Source organism: Vombatus ursinus, unplaced genomic scaffold (assembly GCF_900497805.2).
Source record: "Vombatus ursinus unplaced genomic scaffold, bare-nosed wombat genome assembly UNPS02014772.1, whole genome shotgun sequence".
NCBI classification, from domain to species: Eukaryota; Metazoa; Chordata; class Mammalia; order Diprotodontia; family Vombatidae; genus Vombatus; species Vombatus ursinus.
The window spans coordinates 8,528,443-8,550,465 of record NW_020954550.1 but is presented as its reverse complement, the minus strand read 5'-3'; the positions used below and the strand labels follow the sequence as shown (position 1 = coordinate 8,550,465).

General features: G+C 37.1%; 1 protein-coding gene across 3 annotated transcripts in view; it reads left to right on the top strand.

Annotated features, from left to right (window-relative positions):
* MAST4 (microtubule associated serine/threonine kinase family member 4) overlaps positions 1-22,023 on the top strand; it is a 783,557-nt gene that overhangs the window by 368,139 nt on the left and 393,395 nt on the right. For 2 of the 3 annotated variants that reach the window (XM_027863401.1, XM_027863399.1), the window contains exon 4: positions 10,852-10,926. The exons of the other annotated variant lie outside the window; for it this stretch is intronic. In XM_027863401.1, coding sequence (XP_027719202.1) covers positions 10,852-10,926 — 75 coding nt within the window. The remainder of the gene's footprint in view (positions 1-10,851; positions 10,927-22,023) is intronic. 3 annotated transcript variants of the gene reach the window in all.

Genomic DNA, 22,023 nt, shown 5'->3' with positions numbered 1-22,023 from the left:
CACCAGTTGTTAATGTCCTCTCCCACCTCATTTTTCCTTGCTTTATATTTATTTACATAGATATTGTATCTTTACACTCCCCCCTTTAATCCACCCAATTGACCCCTTATGGAAACTCCTTGAGGATGGAGACTATTAACAGTTTGTTATTGTTGATAGGGCCAATCTCAGTGCCTTATGGGAATAATATTCACTTTAAAAACAAAACTAAACCAAAAACAAAGACAATTTATTGAATTGATGATATAACAATTTTGTACCAAAACAAGTAGACAAATCCAGGATTGTACTGGTATTCTTGAAATACTAAAGAACCCAAGAAAGGCTTCTCTTGTACAAGAGATGGGAACTGTTATGGAGGATTTACAGAAAGGCATAGACATGATGGGAACTACATAGGATGAGTAGATTTGGTGGGACTGAGAGGTCCACTGGTAGATCATTGAACCATTGAAGCAAAAGCTTCCTTTCTCCAGTGCCCCTGAACAAACCTCCCTGCTAGATTCCAGGGTCTCTTAACTGTTCTCCTTGTATCTCACAGAGCCAATGAAACCAATCAAAGCATGTTTTAGGAGGTGTCTACTAAGTCGCCTGTTTAGTTTAATTTAGATGGAGTCTAATTATCAGAGTCTTATTACTTGCTTGCAATAATTTGCTTTGGGTGAAACTTGGAGCTGTGTTTAAATTTTTATTCCAGGTTCAGAATTGGTTTACTTAAAAAAATATGAGATTTCCGTTTGGAGTGTTGGGTTCTCCTGTAATTTGTTTCATTTTTTAAAAGATGTGTGTATGGTGATATCTTGTAATTTTTTTTTCAAAATTGAATTGAACTGGTTTAAGAGATTTACCAAGTAAGGGTATAATCATACTTTATTTTGAAAGCTGGAGCTAGCAATTAGAGCTATAAAATTATCTTCTATAATAAAATGTTAAATGATATTTGAAATAAAATTTGTTAATGTGAACTAATAGGTAAGCTTCTCAAATGCCTTTACAAAATATCACTTAATGGTAGATTTAACATAATATAGAGCCCACACATTTTTCTAAAAGTAGTGGTAAACTTAAAAAAAAAAAACATATCTCAGCTGTAATACAACAGTTTGATTCCTAAAACAGATGTTGTGAAGTCTCCAGGAAATTACAGTGATTAAGAAATAGGGAAAAATTAATTCACTTGTAAAACAGGTGTCCTTAGTATTTGTAAGCTTTTAAGCTACTATTCATATTGTCATTTTTTCCTCTTCTGAAATTTTAAATTCTCTGTTTACTTTCTTAAGTTAAAGAGTTTGACTAACATCATTTTTAAACTGACTTGAGTGTAAATTTCTTTAGGCATTCTATTCAAAATCACCATACTATAGGGTTTTCTTTTTAAGGGTTGCTGTTGTTGAGTCCTTTCAGTCATGTCCAACTTGTTGTGACCCCCATTTGGGGTTTTCTTGGCAAAGCTACTAGAGCAGTTTTCTATTTCCTTCTCTAGCTTATTTGGCAGATGAAGAAACTGAGGCAAGCAGGTTTAAGTGTTTTGCTCAGAGTAACACAGCTAATAAGTGTCTGAGGCCAGATTTGAACTCAGAAGACCAGTAGTCCTGACTCCAGGCCAGGCACTCTATCCACTGTACCACCTACTCCTAGTTCCTCCCTTCAAGGTCTAGGTCAAATGTCAGATCCTTCAGGAGCTGGTTTTGAATTCTTCCTGTTAGTTATGGGGTTAGTTTCCCCTCCTCATGTCTCCTTCTCTCTAATAATGTTTATATCCTGTATTTACTTATCTGCAAACAGCCCCCTAGGAGAACATAAACTCCTTGAGGGCAGGCATTGTTGTATTTTTGTCTTTGTATCCTGCCTAGTACAATGCCCTGGGTGTAGTATGCACTTAAAATCACATGTTGATTTATTATGTCTAAAGTACCAAGTATATATTGAAGATAGAATTTACTTTATCTCTCATCATTTTAGGGGGTTGCTAGGGCTGGAGCAAAATTTCAATGGGTCATTGCTGTGGCTCCCACTACTCCAGCCAAATTGCCCATCCTGGCCATGTTTTAGATAAGTGATATTAGGTTCAAAAGAATACCACAAATATAACTGGGGCCTCTGAAGAGGCAAAGTTACTGTGAAATGGCATCATACAGCCTTGAGCAACAAGGCAGTAGATGTGGAAGAATGAAGGAGAGTCCTATTAGCTTTGCTCTACCACCCTGATGGTACAATTATGTACAGCCCACTGTTTGCAAATCAACCACTTGTGCTTCAGTATTTAATCTATTTGTTATCTCTCTGATATGGGTACTTTCTCTTTCAGTACACAATCAGCCTGTGCAGTTGTCATTCTTGTCTGTTTATAATTGTCCTTGGAGAATCCATCCAAAAGGCATATGGAGGAGGTAGGAGCTGGGGGGAGGGGGGAAAATTATGGTTTAGGAAATCCTTAGGATGGTGAGTGGAGCCAAGGTGTGGGAGAATGATCCCTTACTATATGACCAGTCCACCTCCTTATCAGGTAGTGATACCTGATTACATGGCTTCCTCACGTAAGAAATAATTGATCTTACACCTTACTCCCCTTCCCTTGCCTTGAGAACCAGTGACACTAAACCTCTGGCTGTTGCTCTCACTAATTTTCCCAATTGGACGCATTTTCACTGGCTGTCTCTTAGTCCTGAAATTCTCTCCCTCTTCATTTCTTATCACCTGGCTTCCTTCAGAGATCTAGTTTAGAAAACTAGATCTTCTGCTCCCTGCTTTTCTCAAGAAGCTTTCCCTGATCCCTCTTAAGGTCAATACCTTTCCTCAGTTGATTATCTCTAATTTATTCGGAGGCAGCTGAGTGGTTGAATAGATAGAGCACTGGACCTAGAGTGAGGAAGATGAGTTCAAATTGGCTTCAGACACTTCCTAGTTGTGTGACCCTGGGCAAGTCACCTAAGGTCTGTCTGCCTCCATTTCCTATTTGTAAAGTACTTAACATAGTGCCTGGCACATAGTAAGTGCTTAATAAATGCTTGTTTCCTTCCTTTATATCTTGTTTGTATATAGATGTTTGCAAGTTTATGTTCCTTCAGTGAAGTGACTGGCTTTTGCCTTTGTTTTCATTCTTAGCACTTAGTAGGGTACTTGACACATTGTAGGTTAATAATAAATTCTTGTTTACCGAGTTAACATCCTAGGGCAGGAGTGGGGAACCTTTGGCCTTGAGTTTACACGTGCCCCTGCCCCCCAAGTCCTCAAGTGGCACCTTTGACTGAATCTAAACTTCACCGAACAAATCCCCTTAATAAAAGGATTTATTCTGTAAAACTTGGACTCACTCGAAAGGCCACGCCCAAGGACCTACAAGGCCACATGTGGCTTTGAGGCTGAAGGTTCCCCACCTCTGTCCTAGGGACTGATGAGGTTCATTAAAAAAAAAAATCAGCCATGAGTCATTTAATTTTTTTTTTAAATAACAATCAGTGATGTCCTTTCCTATGCAAGCCTGTTTTTTTGAATCACTACCCAACCACAGCATCAACAGCTCCCATTCCCACAAATAACCTTATATGCTTGTGTTAATCGCACTTTCCTGGGTGTCCTGGAGGATCCTTAGCTTCTAGGTTGGTATTACTTTTCCCTTCTCCTCAGCTTCAAATACTCAACTTCAAGTCCTGAAGGTCATGAAAATGAATTTGAAAAGCTAAGTCCTTGAAAAGAAATGAAGCTAAATGAGGTCCTTTCATCTTTATCAAGTTGTGGTTTATGGAGATCTCCACAAATTAGAGTGTAATTAGAACCGTGGGTTATGACAACAGATGCCCGTGGCCTCATAACTATAAAATGTGTTCTGTGCCCTAGGTGGCATATTTTAACATTTGGTAATGTTGCTGATCCTTGTTTTGATTTGCCTTACATGTTTGCTAATTGTTAAATCTTAAAGACTTGTGAATTGATAATGATGCTGGTCATTCAATAATATTCAAGCACTTGGTTTGCTTTGCATAGAGATTCGCTGCTGAATTGATTTGTTGGTGTTCAATAGCTACTTTTTCCTGTTTGTAATATCTTGGTTTTATTAAAATATGATATTTAATAAGGATTTAGACTGGGCAAAGGTAATACTGAATATAGGCAAAAGGATTCCTCAGAGGTGACTGTAAAGGTTACTTCTAATTCTCTACCAATAATTCAGAATTTAAAAAAGTTTCATAATGGATTTGTATGAATTATTCCAAAGGTGTGTGAAACATTAACATAGACCTTTACGTACTATTCATTTCTTTTCTTGACATCTCCAAATTGGGTATGTCTAAGAATGGATTTTTTTTTTCCTTTCTAAAATGGGAATGATGGGCTGATTTGAATATAGAGTTAAAAAAATTCTCCTAGTGGCTACTATATTTGAATTAAGGTTGCCAATACTTGATCAAAAGAATTAGGTTTTCATTCATCTGCAGTTCTCTACTAAATTCCATATGCACCAGCAAATTCATAATTGATCTATCATATGTAACATCCTATATGTGCGAGGTGGTAGCATGGTGCCAATTTAGGCTGAAATAGTGAGTGGTCTGATTTACAAGTTTAGAGAACAATATATTGTTTGAAAACAATGCCATACTATGCATGAAGATGTTTCTCATTTCCAAATTATCAGAAGAAATCTTAGTAAATTATAGAAATGATCAATGATTCAGCTAACATCAGTTACCCTTCTTTAAATGCAAAGATTGTTCTGGTGTTGACACTTCTGTCCTCAGCCTAATAGCTTGTTTATTTACTTGGAATCTGCCCCTTTCAACAGTGGATATATTAGCACAGCAAATTGGTTTTGGTTGAGCCTGCATAAATAAAAATTTTGTACTCCCCCCCCCATCCTAAATCTGAAGCACTCTACAAAGGAAAACTTTTTGAGGGGTGGAGGGGAGAGTTTAGAGCCCAGGATGAAAGTAGGAAGGAAGGAAATAAGCATTAAGTGCCTACTGTGTGCCAGACACAATGTAAACTGATTTGCAAATATCTCATTTGATAGTTAAATTATTTAGTCACTTGATTGTGAACATATGTAATATAAGTACATATAATATGTGTAGAGTAAATATGTATACATATAAAATAAATTTATATATATACATATATACATATATGTATATATATATATTATATATTATTATATATTATATAATATTATAATGTATTATATATAATATATAGTATATATTATACATATATATATAATAAATTTATAGTAGATAGATGTATAATCTAAGTTGTTGACTTGCTGGCCATCAACCACTGCTGCCCTGTCATGACAGCACAAGGACGGTGTCTCACTTCACATTGGCTTATGAAGTATGAAGGCTGTGCCATCCGGTATTTAGGATCAAACGTTTAGTATTTGAAGAAAACGGAGTCCCAAATTCTATTTCCCTTTCTATGAATGATTGACATACATACTTTTCATGAGAGCTAAACTACTCATTGAGTACAAATCCATAAAGACAAGCTTTATAGGTTTCTTTGCTGGATTTAAATTTTCCTAAAGAAATTCTTTTTAATGAAGCCAATTATTGATGTAACAAATTATATTCTACTGTGGGGAAATAAATACATCACCTCAACAAGACATAATTTGCTTGCTCATTTTTGGAGTATGTGATCAGTGGCAAATTAATACTGGATATCATATAGTAACAAACACATGGTATTAATCTGAAAATTTAAGCAAGCATTTTTATGTTGCCAAGTGGTAGTTAGGATATACTTAAGAACTATCTGTTTTCAACATTCCCTCCCCCCATGCTTGAAATAAACTTCCTTCTTACTTCTACCTCATAGACTTGTCCCTTAAGATACAACTCAGGCACCATTTTCTTCACGAAGTATTTTCAGAGCTGCCCAAATACTAGTACCTTCTCTCTTTGCATTTAACTACTTTGTTATATATACCCACATATTTGTATATGTTATGTATGCATGTATATTTGTATATATTGTGTGTATATACATATATATGTATTATGTATATGTTTCTATATATTTGTATTTATTCACTTTATATCTATCTATGTGTTTCATATGTCCTTGTTATATTTCCCAATAGATTCCCAATGAAAACTCATTGCAAGTAGGGATTGCTTTCTTCTTTGTACTTCTCTCCCCAGTGCATAGCATAGTACCTAGCATGTAGTATGTATATTTAATAAGTACTTGTTTGTATGGAAGTGATTATTGATAAATAAAAATAAATTAATAAAAAATAAATTTAAAAAAATACTTGATTGGTTGCACATAAATTTCAAACAATGGAAAATTCCTTTAAATGCTACAGATGCTTCATTTTGGTCTTTTAAATTGTTGAAGTGCTTTGATGGTCAGAACCTAGTAGAGTTAAGTGATCAGTTGAAAACCATGTTGGATTACTCATAATGGCAGACTAACATGAAAAGTCATAGAGTAACCAGCAACCTGGTATAATATGCAGAAGGTCTACTGATTCTGGAGTTAGGAAAACTTAGGTTGAGTCCTGTCGCTGCGGAAAACTGAATACTAGCTGTGGAATCATGGACAATCCTTAACTGTTCAGTATCTAAGGCGACTCTTTAAAACTGTCTGTGTCTATCTGTCTTGGTGTGTATGTGTGTATATCGATATCTCTACATTGAGAGAAAGAGAGGGAGGGAGGGAGATGGAGAGAGGAAGTGGGAGAGGGAGAGAGAGAATTAGTGGAGGGAGCTTTTATACCACGAGTTTGCCTCATACTGATGAAATCACAAGTCTCAACCAAGAAAACCAAAAACAAACCATCATTTAGGAAAGACCCTGACATGATTATGCTGGTTACAAATCTGTAAATTGAGAGTGGAGTGTAGGGAGCAGGATGGGGAAGATGTACACAAAAAGTGTTCTAACAGATTTAGGGAGGAAGCAATGAGCTTGAGCTTATTTTAAGCAATAACAAATTGGTTTCATATCTAGCTTTGATCTCTGTACCCAAGCAACCACAGTTGTTTCTGTGCCCTGCTACAGTAGTACTGTTGGTGGAAGTCTGACTCATTCACCCTTTTTTATCATACAAGTTTCTGCACTGCAGGGCATGTTATAAGAAGTATTTTCTGGCTATAGCATGTTAATTATGGGTTCACCCCTTATACTTTTGGGATCTTAGACATAAGATAACTTTGGGGACTCTTCAGTGTGTAGTTCTTAGTTCTGCCTATTAGATTATCCAACTGTGGATCAGATTTCACGTGAGAATCTGTACAAGCCTGTAGAAAAGGAGAAGGAAGAGAAAAAACACAGTAGGGGATCCTGGGCTTTCCAGCTAGTGTATTCACCTTTGTTCAGTTTGCAACTTAACTTTGCTGCAGAGGTTCTCAATTACGTTGAACTCTGAGCATGCATATGTTCTATGTTTCTCCTCCCCAACCCACTGCACCCCTTCCCCCAAATCTAGGAGTGACCTGTTGGCCAGTATATTGCTACTGTGGTATCATAAAACTGGAGATTAAGAAATTTAAGCTTCTTTAAATAATTGATTTCAGTGTGACTACATTTTATTAAAAAATACATTTTAAAGTTTTTGAAATAAGGTCCTATGCTGAAAAAACTTTCTCTGATTGCCCAGGCTGTCATTTTATTTCTATGTGCAATTCATTAAAATAGCTCTAATCCTTCAAGCTGCCCCTTAGTTTCTATTAAGATGTATTGCTTGAATCTTTGTGTAAATACATTGATTATTTTATAGACCCATTTGTTAATCCTGTGCATCTGGTGTTCAAGATTCATTGAGCTTGATAAAAAATGAGATGAAAGAGGAGACAAGAATTCAGGGACCTGTTTAGTCTCCTTGAAGGATGCAATGTCTTTTCACCAGCTTTCTACCAATGGAGGGCATAAATATTATGGCTCTGGTTTTAGGTATGAGATTTAACAGCGACATCTGCCCCCTGCTGATTTCAGGATACAATTAGCTAATTAAAAAAACAAAAACAAACCAACAACTGTTTTTACCTTGGTGTTAGAAGAAGAGCTGTAAAGTGCAGGCCTGGAATTGAGTTAATTTGCATGTTGACTGTAAATGTAAATTTAACTCTGTGATTAATTTTTTTCTTGGTGAGTGGGAGAATCTGGCATTGTTTATACTGATGATGTTTCCTTATTATGGTTTGGAACATTTAAATCAGTTGTAATGATTCCATATGGAATCATAATCCACAGCTTTCTTCCCATTTGGATCAGTGAGGATAATTATTTGTTTACATGTGATTAGAACATTTTTTTTTCAGAGGGGGGAGGTAAAAATAGCACAACTCATTTGTGGTACACCTTTGGAGAATGATAGAGAAAAAAAAATTTGCTTGCTTAACATGCTTTAAAAAATAATAATATTGGAAATCTCCTGGCCAGCTAATTATTATGCTTCAGGGAGGGGTGTTTCCTATCAAATTCAAGAGAGAATTTTCAAATTTAGTTAAATTTGTAATTAACAAAGATTAATCTGTGACAACATGAAGGATGGATTGGAGAGAAGAGAGTGATGGCGCATGGGGTGTAGTGTGTGGGAGGTCCTTGCTGTAGTTCAGGTGGGTGAACAGATGGGCCTGGACTAGGGCAGGGGGAATGAAGATGGAGATTCAGGAAACATATATAAAAGATAGTGGAGGATGAAAGGAGAGGACTTGAGAAGTTGTAGGGTATGCAAGGTGAGGGATAGGGAAGAATAATTAAGATAGCACCAAGATTTCAGATACCACAGACTGGATGAATGAGTGAAATGAGCAAATTGTTGGGGGAAAACAGTAAGCTTAGCAGCAGCTGGGTGGCACAGTGGATAGAGCATCAGCCCTGGAGTCAGGGGGACCTGAGTCAAATCCAGCCTCAGACACATAACACTAGCTGTGTGACTCTGGGCAAGTCACTTAACCCTACACCTCACCAAAAAAAAACCCAAAACAAAGCAAAACGAACAAACAAACAAAAAAACTGACAACAGTAAACTTGGTTTTGGATACCAGAAGGACATCTAAAGGAAATATCCCATAAGTAACCTATGAGTAACTGTAAGTATCATATAAGTAACTGGATATGCAGATCTGGAAAGGTTGAGATAAGAGCTACTGTCTTAGAATTTCCTCTGTTTAAGTTGGGAGTGACTGAGGAAAGGAAAGGAGGTGGTGAGGGATGGTGGTTAGGGAAGGACCTGAGAAAAGGGAGAGCCAGCAGAAATAAGAAAGAGGGACAATTAGTCAACAAGCACTTTTTAAATGACTGTGCTAAAGTTCTGGGACTACAAAGTGCAAAAACCACAATGAGCTAATGAGAAAGAAAAGTTCAATTGGTTCAGTTAGTTCTATTGCAAGAGATCTAATGAGGTCCTAAATATGATTTTTTTATATTAAAGCCTTAGGATATTTTCTAGGATAGATAAAAACCTAAGGACTATTTCCTTACATCTTTCAAAAGAAGGCGGGGGAAAAGGGAAAAGAAAAAACATGTTGGCAAGTCAGTAATTAGAGGGGATTATTTGCTTGCAGTTTGCCATTTATGACATTTCATTTCTGTAAGGTGGTTATCCTTGTGGTTATTGCAGTGATTGCTGACAATTCAAGTGGATATGATTGATATATGTCTTAAAGTAATATAGCTGTTATCCTTGTGGAGGAAAGAAAAGTTAATATTCTATATTTTACTAACAGGATGCTCCTTTCACATCCTCCTTCTGTCAAGTAGAGATGACCAAGTAGTAACTGATCACTGCTTGCAGTTCTTTGGGAGTTTTGTATCTGTTGTCGCTTTTTACTCTTATGAAAGGATTGTAAGGGCAGGGAGCACACACTGATGCTTGCCCTGACCTCCCTCAGTGTCCATGGAAATTTGTGCTGTCGGTCAGTGGGGGCATGATTCCTACTTACATTCTTTGATTGTATCCCCAGTGTCCACTGCAGGGCCTTGTGCCTAATAGGTGCTTAATGAGTGTTTATTGAATTTAATATGGCCAGTAGATTTCTCAGGAGGTAAGGGATGTAGAACTATGCCCATTTTTCAAAATCCCAGCCCAAATCTTCCCCTTTTAAATGGGGCTTGTTGAATTGAGCAGGAAAAAATCGACCTTCAGATTACTTTAAGGTGCATGCCTGAGGATAGATTTATCTCTTTTGAGCACTAGAACAAGATTACTATGTAAGATTACCAGTTTTTTTTTTCCTGGGCTTCCAGAACATCACTGGACAGACTCTTTGGTGATTTCCAGAGAACTCAGCAGGGATGCATCTTAGATGAGTCAGGGCAGAGCTTCTCAGGCAAAGGTGATTTCAAGGTTGGAAGGAACTCTGGAATTCCCTGTGTTATTTTAGTGATATGTGATTGGGGAAGAGCACTGCTGATCTGAGACATGACTTCTATTATGATAAGAAGGATAGAATTTTCAAATGTTAAGGTGTAATTGAATTAGTGGTGTTTATGGACAAAATTACCCTTTACTCCCCCACTCTTCTATTGTTTCCCCTTTATCAACATTAAAAGTGGAATAGAAAATATCACATAATGAAATCACAAAGATGGCCCTATGAAACTATAACCTATGAAATTCTAATGAGAAGAGAAATGTCTCAATCCTGACATTTCATGGCTGTAAAATACACATGCATGGCTATAGGAGAATAAATTTAATTGCATATTTGTAACGTATACTCTTATTGGGAGGATATCAAATGTACTTTATATATGTTTATAACGTTTTAGATAGATAATGACTAAAGTACAGTTAAACACTCTCCCTCTCCCTTTTTTGGCCATTTTCCCATCACCTCCCATCCCACCTTCTCTTCTTCCTTTCTCCTGTTCATTTCCCCCCTTTCCATTCACTGTCAGGAAGGGCAGCCTCCGAAGAGCCATTTCAGCTCAGCCCGGCATCGGCAGAGACTAGTGGACACCTCAGCTCCAAAAGTGAGTAGGCATTTATGAGCCTATCTACATTGGGGAAGGGGGGAGGATTGCCATTATTTTAGTGGGTTGCCATGGTGTGTGTGTGTGTGTGTGTGTGTGTGTGTGTGTGTGTGTGTGTACTGAATTCTAATCCAAATTTTTTTGGGGGGTGTGAGAGGTCTCCTTATGAAAGGAAATTAAAACATAGTTGTGTTTATATGCTCTCTATTCATTAAGCACACCTGTATCCTTCCTATTGCACTCTTGGCTACTTGTCATTTGTCTTGACCTTCTCCTTGAAGTTGTGGAAGTTTCATTATGTTTTGGAGAGAGAGAAGAAACTAACTCTGAAATTTTCCAAGATTTATGCCCTTTAGCCACCCTATAACCTTGTTTTTCTTCCATAATTTGATAAGAAGGTATCATGGTACAGTGGAAAATGTACTTACTTTAGAGGCAGAGGACATAGGTTTGAATCCCCTCTGGTACTTATTACCTATATGTGACCTTGGGTAAGTTATTTAATGTTCCTGGGAGTCATTTTCCTTAATGGGTAAAATGAAGGGTTTGGACCAAAATGGCCTCTGAAGTCCCTGTCTGGTCTAGATTGATGATTTTACAGATCTATGATCTCATCAATAAGAATATTACTTCCATTAATATTAGAGCTGTCCATCTTTCATGACACATCCATTTTATTATTTTTTAAAAATCTCTTATGAATTTACCAATTGGCAAACAGAAACATTTTAACATACAAAGAACAAGAAAGAGGACCAAATGAAAAACTGAATCGTCACATATAGTTTTTAAAGTGCATGCTAAATTTAGCATTTATTAAATGCCAAATCTATTAAGTTATTAAATTTGTAATTTAGTATTTATTAAATTTGTTCTGTAGCTCCTTTATGTTTTCTATTTTCTTCTGTGCATTTGCAAATTTTTTTTTGATGCTTTTTGCATTTCTGTCACTAGTCTCTAAATAAATCTCCCTCCTCCCTCAAAAAAGTTTTAACTCATACCAAAAGTGTTTATAGCCAACCAAAACAAATCAGCACTTTGGCCAAGTCTGAAATGGTATATCTCATTTTGCACCTCCAGTCCATTACCTCTCCCTCTCGAGGTGGACAGCACGCTTTATCTTCAGTTCTCTGAAGTCACAATTATTCACTGCTTTGAACAGACTTCTTAAATTTCTCCAACTTGTTTTATTTTATAATATTGTGATCATTATGGAAATTGCTCCCATGGTTCAACACATTTCATTCTCCATGAGTTCATATAAGTCTTTCCATGTTTCTCTGAATTTTTTATTTCTTAGGGCACAGTAATATTCCATTACTTTCATATGTCATGGCCGTTCTCCAACTGATGGGCACCAATTTTGTTCCTAATTCTTTGTTACAATGAAAAGTGCTTCTATAAATATTCTTGTCCATATGGGTGCTTTCCCTCTGTCCTTGACCTCCTTTGGATTTGCAAATGAATTCCTTTCCATTTTCTCTATTTACTAGAGAACAGGATTCATTGTGACCTGAGTCCTTCTGGATTTCCTCTCTCTACCTTTCATTCTCTTCCTATTCCCTTCAGCTTAATTTCTGAAGTGATAAAATGCCTTATTATTAAAGGGATAACATAGTAGGGCATTTTGGCATGAATCTCAATGCCAGCAGTACATTTGGGGTGCAAAGTGCATTGTTTTCTCTTTCCTTTATTTTGTTGTTATAAAGAGGGAAAGACCCTGGATCAGGCATAAGAGGACCTGGCTTTGAATTCTGTTACTGCCTCTTATGATGGATGTGCACATACCTCTCTAGGCCTCAGTTTTCCTATCTATTAAATCAGCGAGTTGGGCAAGGTGATCTCTAACGTCCCTTCCAGAGCTCAGTCAGTGATCTTGCAGTCATTCTATCTTCATATTGTATATCATTCAGTCTCTTTCTCCCATCAGTTCTTTGTATTACAGTACAAATTAACTAGGGCAGCTAGGTGGTGAAGTAGAGTGCTAGGCCTGGAATCGGGACGACTCATCTTCCAGGGTTCAAATCCAACCTCAGACACTTACTAGATGTGTGACTCTGGGGAAGTCATTTAACCCTGTTTGCCTCAGTTTCCTCATCTGTAAAATGAACTGGAGAAGGAAATGGCAAACTTCACCAGTAACTTTGCCAAGAAAATCTCAAATGGGGTCATGAAGAGTTGAATGTGACTGAAAGCTACTGAACAACACGAACAAATTACTAATTTCTCCAATTGATGCTGAGGGTATTTTTGGACAGAATTGTGACTTTTCCTCTTGGATGAACTTTAACAACCGTTTGCTCTTAGTGTTACATGAATAGATTCCATAGTATCACCAAATAGGTTTAAAAGGTCAGCAGCTTTTCTGGGGGAAAATATAGCTCAGTTGCTGTAGGTAGTGTGGATTTGACTGTGGGCCAGGAAGTCTTTCCTAACATTTAAGAGGATGATCTGAAAGATGATAGTTACTATATGGATGTAGAATTTAGACAATAGCAAATGGAAATGCTAGTGTATGGTCAGTGACCTTTTGCTGCAAGCCACTTGGCTAAGAATCCACACTGAATCATTTTCAGTTTCATTACCTAGTAGTCTAAAAACAGTATAGCAAAATCATCGCTGGCCCATGATATTGGGTGTCCTTTTTTTCAGTGCTGGGAGATGAAACTAACAATTTATGATAAAATGGCCTGCTCGATATTTTAAGTATACTGATTTTGTTACCTATCTAAATTTATAACTTGGGGGAAAGAATGGGATGATAGAAAATTTTCTTGTGCCATTAAATATTTGTTCCTTGACTTCAGGGCTTATTATAAATATTCATTCCTTCAGGCCCTCCTGGCAGATGAAAAGAAGGAAACAACCCTTGCCTTCATGGAGTTTAATCTAGCTGGAGAAGTGTCATGTATACTAGTAACTAAAATGGGGCATAGAATGTGAAATTGCAATGGGATAGTTATACGATGCAATAGAAATTCCAAAAGCCAAAGAAATTATGTATAGCTGGAGAGATCAGGGAAGACTTCATGTGCAAAATGGTATTAATGAATTACATTATTTCCATACTCCCAAATTAATCTCTTTACTTGCAAACCATAAGTGATCTTCCGTCACTGTATTTTGTGACAATCAATTTCTTTTCAATGTGTTTATTAACGGATTTTTTACTATCATCATTACCTATGAATATCTCCCTCTTATAGCGGACTGTGTTGTTTAAGTGTCTGTTGAGGGGCAAGGCGGGTAAGGTAGGGAGGGAAGGGAAGCTAATAGTTATTTTGTTCTTTTTTAAGATTGGGTCTCCCTATCTTGCCTGATTGGGAGCATGGTGGCCACTCACAGGCTCCCCTTACTTCTGGAGAGCTCACCATATTGGTGCTAGACTTAGTAGGGTCACCAGGTTGTATTAAACACCATGACAGCTTAGAGCTCCCAAACTCAAGGCATCTCCCCGCCTCAGTTTCTCCAGTAATAGGACTTATAGGCATACAGTTAAGCAAAACCTCATAATAGAGTGACTTCAAATGACAAAGTGTGTCCTGTTGCATATCTGTAGTTTACTACCTCTCTGCCGAAAGGATATTGGTGTGTTCCAGGATCAGCCTTTTGGAGCAACCATTTGCCATTGCATTTGATCCAACTTAGGATGTCTTTTCCTATTTTGTTCATTTACATCATTGTAGTCATTGCACATATCGTTCTGCTTTAGCCAATCTTTACCACCTAAAAATATTTCTTAAGAAGCATATACCCCACAAGTTAGCAATCCTTGGATCTTGACACCCAAATGAGAAGTATGGAAAAGTGTAGCTATTTTTTTTTAAGAGTTTGGTAACTTTGTGTGTTTTGAGTCCTGGAAAACAACCTTTTAAATCTGTTTTATTTGAATAAGAGTGAAGGGTTAGAAAGAAATCAAAGGCAGGTAATGTAGCTCAGATTTGGCTGAGCTTGTCCACTGGGAAATTGCACAATATCTGTTACTATACGACTGAGAAGCTTTAAGAGAGTATACAAAGGAGACTCTCCCCAGTGAAAACTGCTGTATACAGCACAAGAACTGAGAATCAAGAAGAATGTGCTGCAGGAATAACAATTCAAAGGGAAAAACCCTTATTTGTGAAGCTGGTGAAGGCTTCTCTTAAATAAAAATCAATTGGATACAGGCACACAGGGATGGGGGCAGGAGGAGTGAAGATGGGAGAAGGCAGAAGGACAGAAAAAACCATGGGAAAGTGTCCAGAGGATTAGGATCCAAATCTCCTGGTATCTCTGCACATTTTGATGATAAAGATTTATTCTAGATGAGCTGTCTACATAAATTGGAAGGTTCATCAGTATTGAATTTCTGATAGTGCAAAAAACTATTAGCTGGCACAGGGGCTAATGGCAAGTTAAATCTCAGAAGCAGAGAAGAAAGTATTATAACTCAAGACTCTTGGTTTGTTTAAGAAATAAAAGACATACACAAAACACAGCAAAGCTGCAGCTCCCAGGAGCCTGTCTCTGCTTCCAAGCTGTGTGCTTCCCCAGTCAGTTGTGGGGCTTGAAACGCCTTTGTAATCTCATCACTTTCTGTGACTTTGTCTAATGAAGGTGGGCTTATGAAGCCTAGGCTGCCTTGTTGGTGAAATCAGCCCTGGAGCCATCTCAGAGCAGATGTTCTACTTTTCAGAGTATTCTAAACCTTTTAGGATTGATCCTTTTAAAACTTTTTTTTTAACCTAACCTAAGAATAAATAAATTCTGATGTCTTTGAGATCCTGAAGCTCACTGTTCAGAGAGTGAACAAAGCAGCTTGGGTAGCTCATTGGTCCCTGAGCAAAATGCGTGGCCGCTACTTAGAACATATGCAATAAAGCAAACAAAAATTAGTTTTCAGCTATATAAATCACAAATGTTGTTTCTGTCCATATTCTTATGGTAGAAATGTAGATTGATTTATAAAGCACTGAAGGGTTGGGCTTTGAAATATATACATTCCATAGCTTCATTATGCACTGAGTTTCTGGATAGTAATTAACACCCCTCAGTCCCAAGAATTATAAGAGTGTTAAAGAATAATTTATCTTTCTTGGAGTATGTAGCACTTGTCTATTTAGGGAAGTAGGAAGATGGTGAACGGATAAAGGAAGAAACCTTGTGATTTTCATCATTCTAGTTACAATATTGTGGCCACTTAAAAAAAGTACAAAAAAATGTAGCTTTGAAGAAATTGTGAAAAATAAAAAAATGGGTATCTGTCTTAGTAATTTTCAAGGCTGTTTGTAGTTTTATTTTTGATGCCAGCCCACATATAGCATTTATTTCTGGAAAAGAGCATCAGATCTGGAACCAAAAAACCTGCATTTGAATTTCTGTTCTACATCTAACCACCTGTGTGACCTTTGTTGTTCAGTCATGTCAGACTCTTTGTGACCCCATTTGAAATTTTCTTGGCAAAGATACTGGAGTCATTTGCCATTTCCTTCTCCAGCTCATTATCTCAATGAAGAAACTGAGGCAAGAAGGGTGAAGTGACTTGCCTAGGGTCACCCAGCTAGTAAGCATCTGAGGCCAGATTTGACCTCAGGGAGATGAGTCTTCCTGACTCTAGCTCGCCCATTCTATCCACTGTACCACCTAGCTGCCCTGTGACCTTTGGCAAGTGTCCTTACCTCTCTAGGTTTTAGTTTCCTCATCTATAAAAATGAGTTGACCTCGATAACTTTTGGAAGTCACTTCAGTCTCTAGAGCTGTGATCTTATGACCTCAGACTTTAAGTTTCTAGGTCTGTTTCCTTGTATGGAAAATGTCAGCATAGTGGTAGGGGGGAGGTTGGACTGGATCATCTCAAAGAACAAATTTCTCTGTTATTCTAAAGTTGTTTAATCCAGTCATTTAACAAATATTTATTAAGTATATGTTATGTGCAAAGTATCGTGTTAGGCATTGGGGGGGAGGGGGAAGAAGAAAACAATTTCTGCTCCCAAATCTTCCCCTTTAGTTGTATAGACAATACTTAAAAAAAAAAACCATGAAATAATTTGAAAAAAGTTCATGGCAGCATATGGGCAATCATTAAATTGCGTGGTTTAGCCTGTATGTGCTGTGTTAGTCTGGGGAAAGAACTAGTCTGGGGGGAGGCAACATAGTAGAATGGAGAAAGTGTAGAATTAGTGTAAGGACCTAGGTTCAAATTCTGGCTCCCTTTGGGAGCTATGTAATTGCATAAATCACCATTTACTGCCTAGGAGACATTGGTCACATTATTCTACCAAATTCTTTGGGAGTCAGTTTCTTCCTCCTTAAAATATGACAGTTGTAATAGATGACCATAAGGTCTATTCCAGCTCAGATCTGTGAACCTATGACCTTTACTTTTTTAGTAAAGAATCATAGATCCAGATAGAGATGGAAGGACCCTCGCAGGCCACTGAGCCCAACCACTTTGTCTAAAAGAGAGGATGAAAATGAGGTGCAGAAAATTTAAATGGCTTTGTTTGCTCACCAGAGACAGGATTTGAACCCAGATCTTCTGATTCCAATGCCAGAGTGCTTTTCCTCTGTCAGGCAACCTCATACATTGCCTTTACAGCCAGTTTAACATCAAATGAAAACCAGCTACATTAATTCATAATCAAACGCCTTCTTTTTAACCCCAAACTTGAGCACTTACCATATCTAACAAACTTGTCTCTGAATAACTTTAGCTCTATTAAGAGATAAAATCAACTCCACCCAAAAGATGATGATTTCTTGCCTCAAAAGATATTCAGTCCAGCAAACATAGGTTGTGTTGTTAACGATGATAGCGTGGTTGAAGCAAGTATACAGCCTCCTAAGGTGACTACTTTGAAGGGTACAACAGTGATTTGTATATATGTGTTGGTTTATGTTTCTCCCCAATTATATTAAAAAGTTTCCTGTTATTTTATAGTCAGGACTTGTACTTTTCCCCAATATGCCTTCTATAATGATTGCTAGAAGATCACACTGGCCATTTACTCTATTAAAACTCATTTCTGTTTTCCATATTCTCACTCAAATTCGTTACTCTGTTGCTCAGCTTAAGCCTTGTCAATAGCATTTCTTTCCTTATTGCCACCATATCCATTAATTGTATCATATTGGCTGGTTACATTACACATTTCTTTTTTTTTTTTTTTTTGGAGGCAATCAGGGTTAAGTGAATTGCCCAGAGTCACACAGATAGTAAGTGTCTGAGGGCAGATTTGAACACCATGGCTGGTACTCGATCCACTGTGCCACCTAGTTGCTCCCTGGTTACAAAACACAGAATTTTAACCTCTTAGAACTTGGTCCTTAGAGCTGGTTGAATTCAATAGCCTCTCTTGAGATGGGATATGGCTGTTAGTGGCAGAACTGGATGAAGGCAGCCAGTCCCCACATTCCTACACCACTTTTCAAGCCTCCTTAACCTTTTTGTTATTACAGTTGCCACACTAATTTTTCAATTTCCATTTTACATGGATTTCACCATAATTATGTCAATTGCCCAGTAAACAAGCCTTTTAAAGCATCTCCTATTTGCCAGTCATTGTGGCTAGGCACCGGGGATATAAATACAAAAGCAAGACATTCCCTGCCCTCAAAGAGTGTATAGTCCAGTGGTGAGTTACAACAAATTATTTAGAAATGTGTCATTTTATAGAATCAAGGAATTTCAGATTTGGAAGGGACCTCAGAGACCATCCAGGGCAATCCTTACCCAGAAAAGCCTCTCTTCTATAATGTACCTGACAAGTGGCCATTAAGTCTTTGCTTGGAGACCTCCAATGAAGGGGAACCCACTAATGCCCACGGCAGCTGATTCCCCTTTTGGATAGCTCTGGTTGTCAATAATTTTTTTTTGTTTGTTTTTTAGGCAATTGGGATTAAGTGACTTGCCCAGGGTCACACAGCTAGTAAGTGTCAAGTGTTTGGTCTGAGGCCAGATTTGAACTCAGGTCCTCCTGACTTCAGGGCCGGTGCTGTATCCACTGTGCCACCTAGCTGCTCCTAAATACTTTCTGATACTTTCTGACCCTAAATCTTCTGATTTTTAAATTCCCCTCATTGATCTTGCTTCTGCGGTCTGGAGCCAAACATAACAAGTCTAACTCCTCTTTCATATGACAAGCCTTCCATATGACAGCTAAGTTCTAATGACTCCTCCTTATTTATATTAATATTAGAATGTCAGTTGATCCAATTCAATTTTCCCTTCCTGATTTTTATTTAATCTTTGATATTTCTGTGGTTTAATAGTTTTGCTTAATTAGCCCCCTTGTCTGTCCTGACTATATAGTAGTATAGTAGGAGGTAGAGTGTGATGATGGCAAAGCACTCAAGAACAGCACTTCTTAAATTGTGGGTCAAGACCCCATATGGGGTTGTGAAAAATTTGGTGACAGTAAAAGGTTTCTGAATGCCAACAACCAAAAATTAATTCAAAATCAAATACATAATGAATCCGAGATGTTTCTGGCAGTGCTGGCCTGTGTTGCATCTCACTGCAGCCTTGGTTCTGATCACAGAGTATGTGCATTTTGCAGGTCACATGCCCTCAAGCCATGCAATGCCAGTGAATGGTGGTAAAATGTGAAAAGGGGTCACCAGGGGAAAAAGTTTAAGAAGCCCTGCTCTGGAATCTAGAAAACTCTCAGATGAAGTGCTCTTAGCTGGGTGTCATTTGGGAATGAAGACTTCATGAGGAGGGGCTGCCTGAGCTGAGCTGTGAAGGAAGAGAAGAATTTTAACAGGTGGAGGTGATGGAGGGACTGCATTTTAGGCACTCAGTGTGGCCTATGGCCAAGTAATTCTCCTAAAATCCAGACTGAACCGTGTCATTCTTAATAAATTGTAATGACTTGCTGTTTCCCATAAGATCAGCTATAAACTCCTCTGTTGGGTGTTTAAAGTTCTTCACAACCTGACCAAAGCCTAACTTTCCAGCCTTGTTAAAAATGTCTTCACTTCTCAAACTCTGTGGTTTTGAAAAGCTAATTTCTTTGCTTTTCTGTCAAATGCCATTGCATCTCTGTATGTAGCATACTTTGAATAGATTTGCATGTTGTCTCCCCCATTAGATTGTAAGCTCCTTGAAGGCAGGGACTATCTTTTACCTCTTTTTTGTATCCTCAGTGCTTAGTGCAGAGCCTGGCACATAGTAGGTGCTTAATAAATGTTTATTGCTGAGTTGGTATCTATGCATATGCACTAGTTGCCTTCTGTATTTAGAATGCAATATTTCCTTATGTCTACTTCTTTGAATCTCCTTTCTTCCAAAACTCAGTTCAAACACTACTACCTACAGGAAATCTTTCCTGATTCCCTCCATCTTCTGGAGTCCTCCTAATTACATTGTATTTATTTTGCCTTTAAATTATACTAATTGGCTATATGAGTAAGATACTTGAAAGCAGAAGTTACTATTTCCTTTTGGACTTTGTTTCCTACTATCTAGCTCAGTGTCTGGAACGTAGTCGGTGTTTAGTAAACGTTTTCTCCCTTGCCTAATTTACCTTAAGAAAGTAAGGTAACTTTTCTGAGCTTCAGTTTTCTCATTTGCAAAATTAGGATGATAAAAAATAACGTGACCCAAGGTTGTTATGAGGACCAAATGAGACAGCATATACATTTTGCATATCTCAAAGGATTCTCTTTGTGAGCCCACTTGGGATTTTCTTGGCAAGGATGGTAGAGTGATTTGCCATTTCCTTCTCCAGCTCTTTATACAGGTGAGGAAACTGAGGGAAATAGCATTAAGTGACTTGCCCAGGGTCACACACTTAATAAGTGTCAGGTTTGACAAAGGTCAGATTTGAACTCAGGAAGATGAGTCTTCCTGACTCTAGCTATACTAGTTCTTAAATACCAAAATGGGAATTCTGAACATAATGGTAGAGAGTAACAAAATTGGAATAAAAGTACATTGAATCTACAAATAAACCTATAATTTTTTTTAAAGATAAACCATTAATTCCATTGAAGAAGAGAAAAAGCAAATTACCAGTATGAAAAATTAAAAAGCAAAAATTATAACAAATGAAGGCTAAATTAAAGAAATCATTAGAAAATATTTTACCAATTTTATGCAAACAAACCTGACAATTTAAGTGAAGTGGATGAATGTTTACAAAACTTAAAATATCAATATAAATAGAAGAAATAAAGATTTTAATTAATCTCAGAAAAAGAAATTGAATAGGCTATAAATGAACTGCTTCTCTTCTCCTCCCACAAGAAACCCAAGACAAGAACCAAATTACATTAAACATTCAAATAATTGGCAATTCCACTATTACATAAATAGCTTAAAAAAAGAAAAGAAAAGAAGGGCTCCCATCAAATTCCTTCTATTAGGCAAATATGATCTTGGTACCTAAAGCAGGAAGGGACAAATCAGGTTAAAAAAAAAAAGTTCTACACCAATATGCCCAAAATCTGCAAACACAAAAATTTTAAATAATATGATAGCAAAGAGGTTAAACCAATATACCAGAAAGATTGTACATTACGATCAAGTCAGATATATACTAAGAATGCAGTGTTGATTCAAACATAATGTACCATATTAATAACAAAATTAAAATTACATGATTATATCAAGATACCGAAAAATCTTTTGATAAAAGACTATACTTATTTTTTAAAGCATAGGAATAAATGGACACTTCCTTAATACAATAAACAGTATCTAAAATCAAAATCGAGCATTATATGTAATGGAAATAAATGACAGGCCTTTCTAATAAGATTAGAGGTAAAACAAAGTTGTCTATTATCAACACACCTTTTTAACATAGTGATATAAATGCAATCTATATTGTTTAGACTAGGGAAAGTAGCCAAGGTTATTAAGCATAGATGAATAAGAAACAGAATTATTGATTTTGGCAGATGATGTATTGATCTATATAGAGAACCTACTCAAGAAACTAACATTGTTTTTTCTGTATTTTGCCAACAAAACCCAGCAATAAGACATAGAAAGAGAAATTCCTATATAATGCATAAAATGTTTAGTAGTCCACCTACTAAGGCACACATAGTAACTCAAGGAATACAGTTATGGAACCCTCTGCAGAAATAACCACAGACCTAAATAAGTGA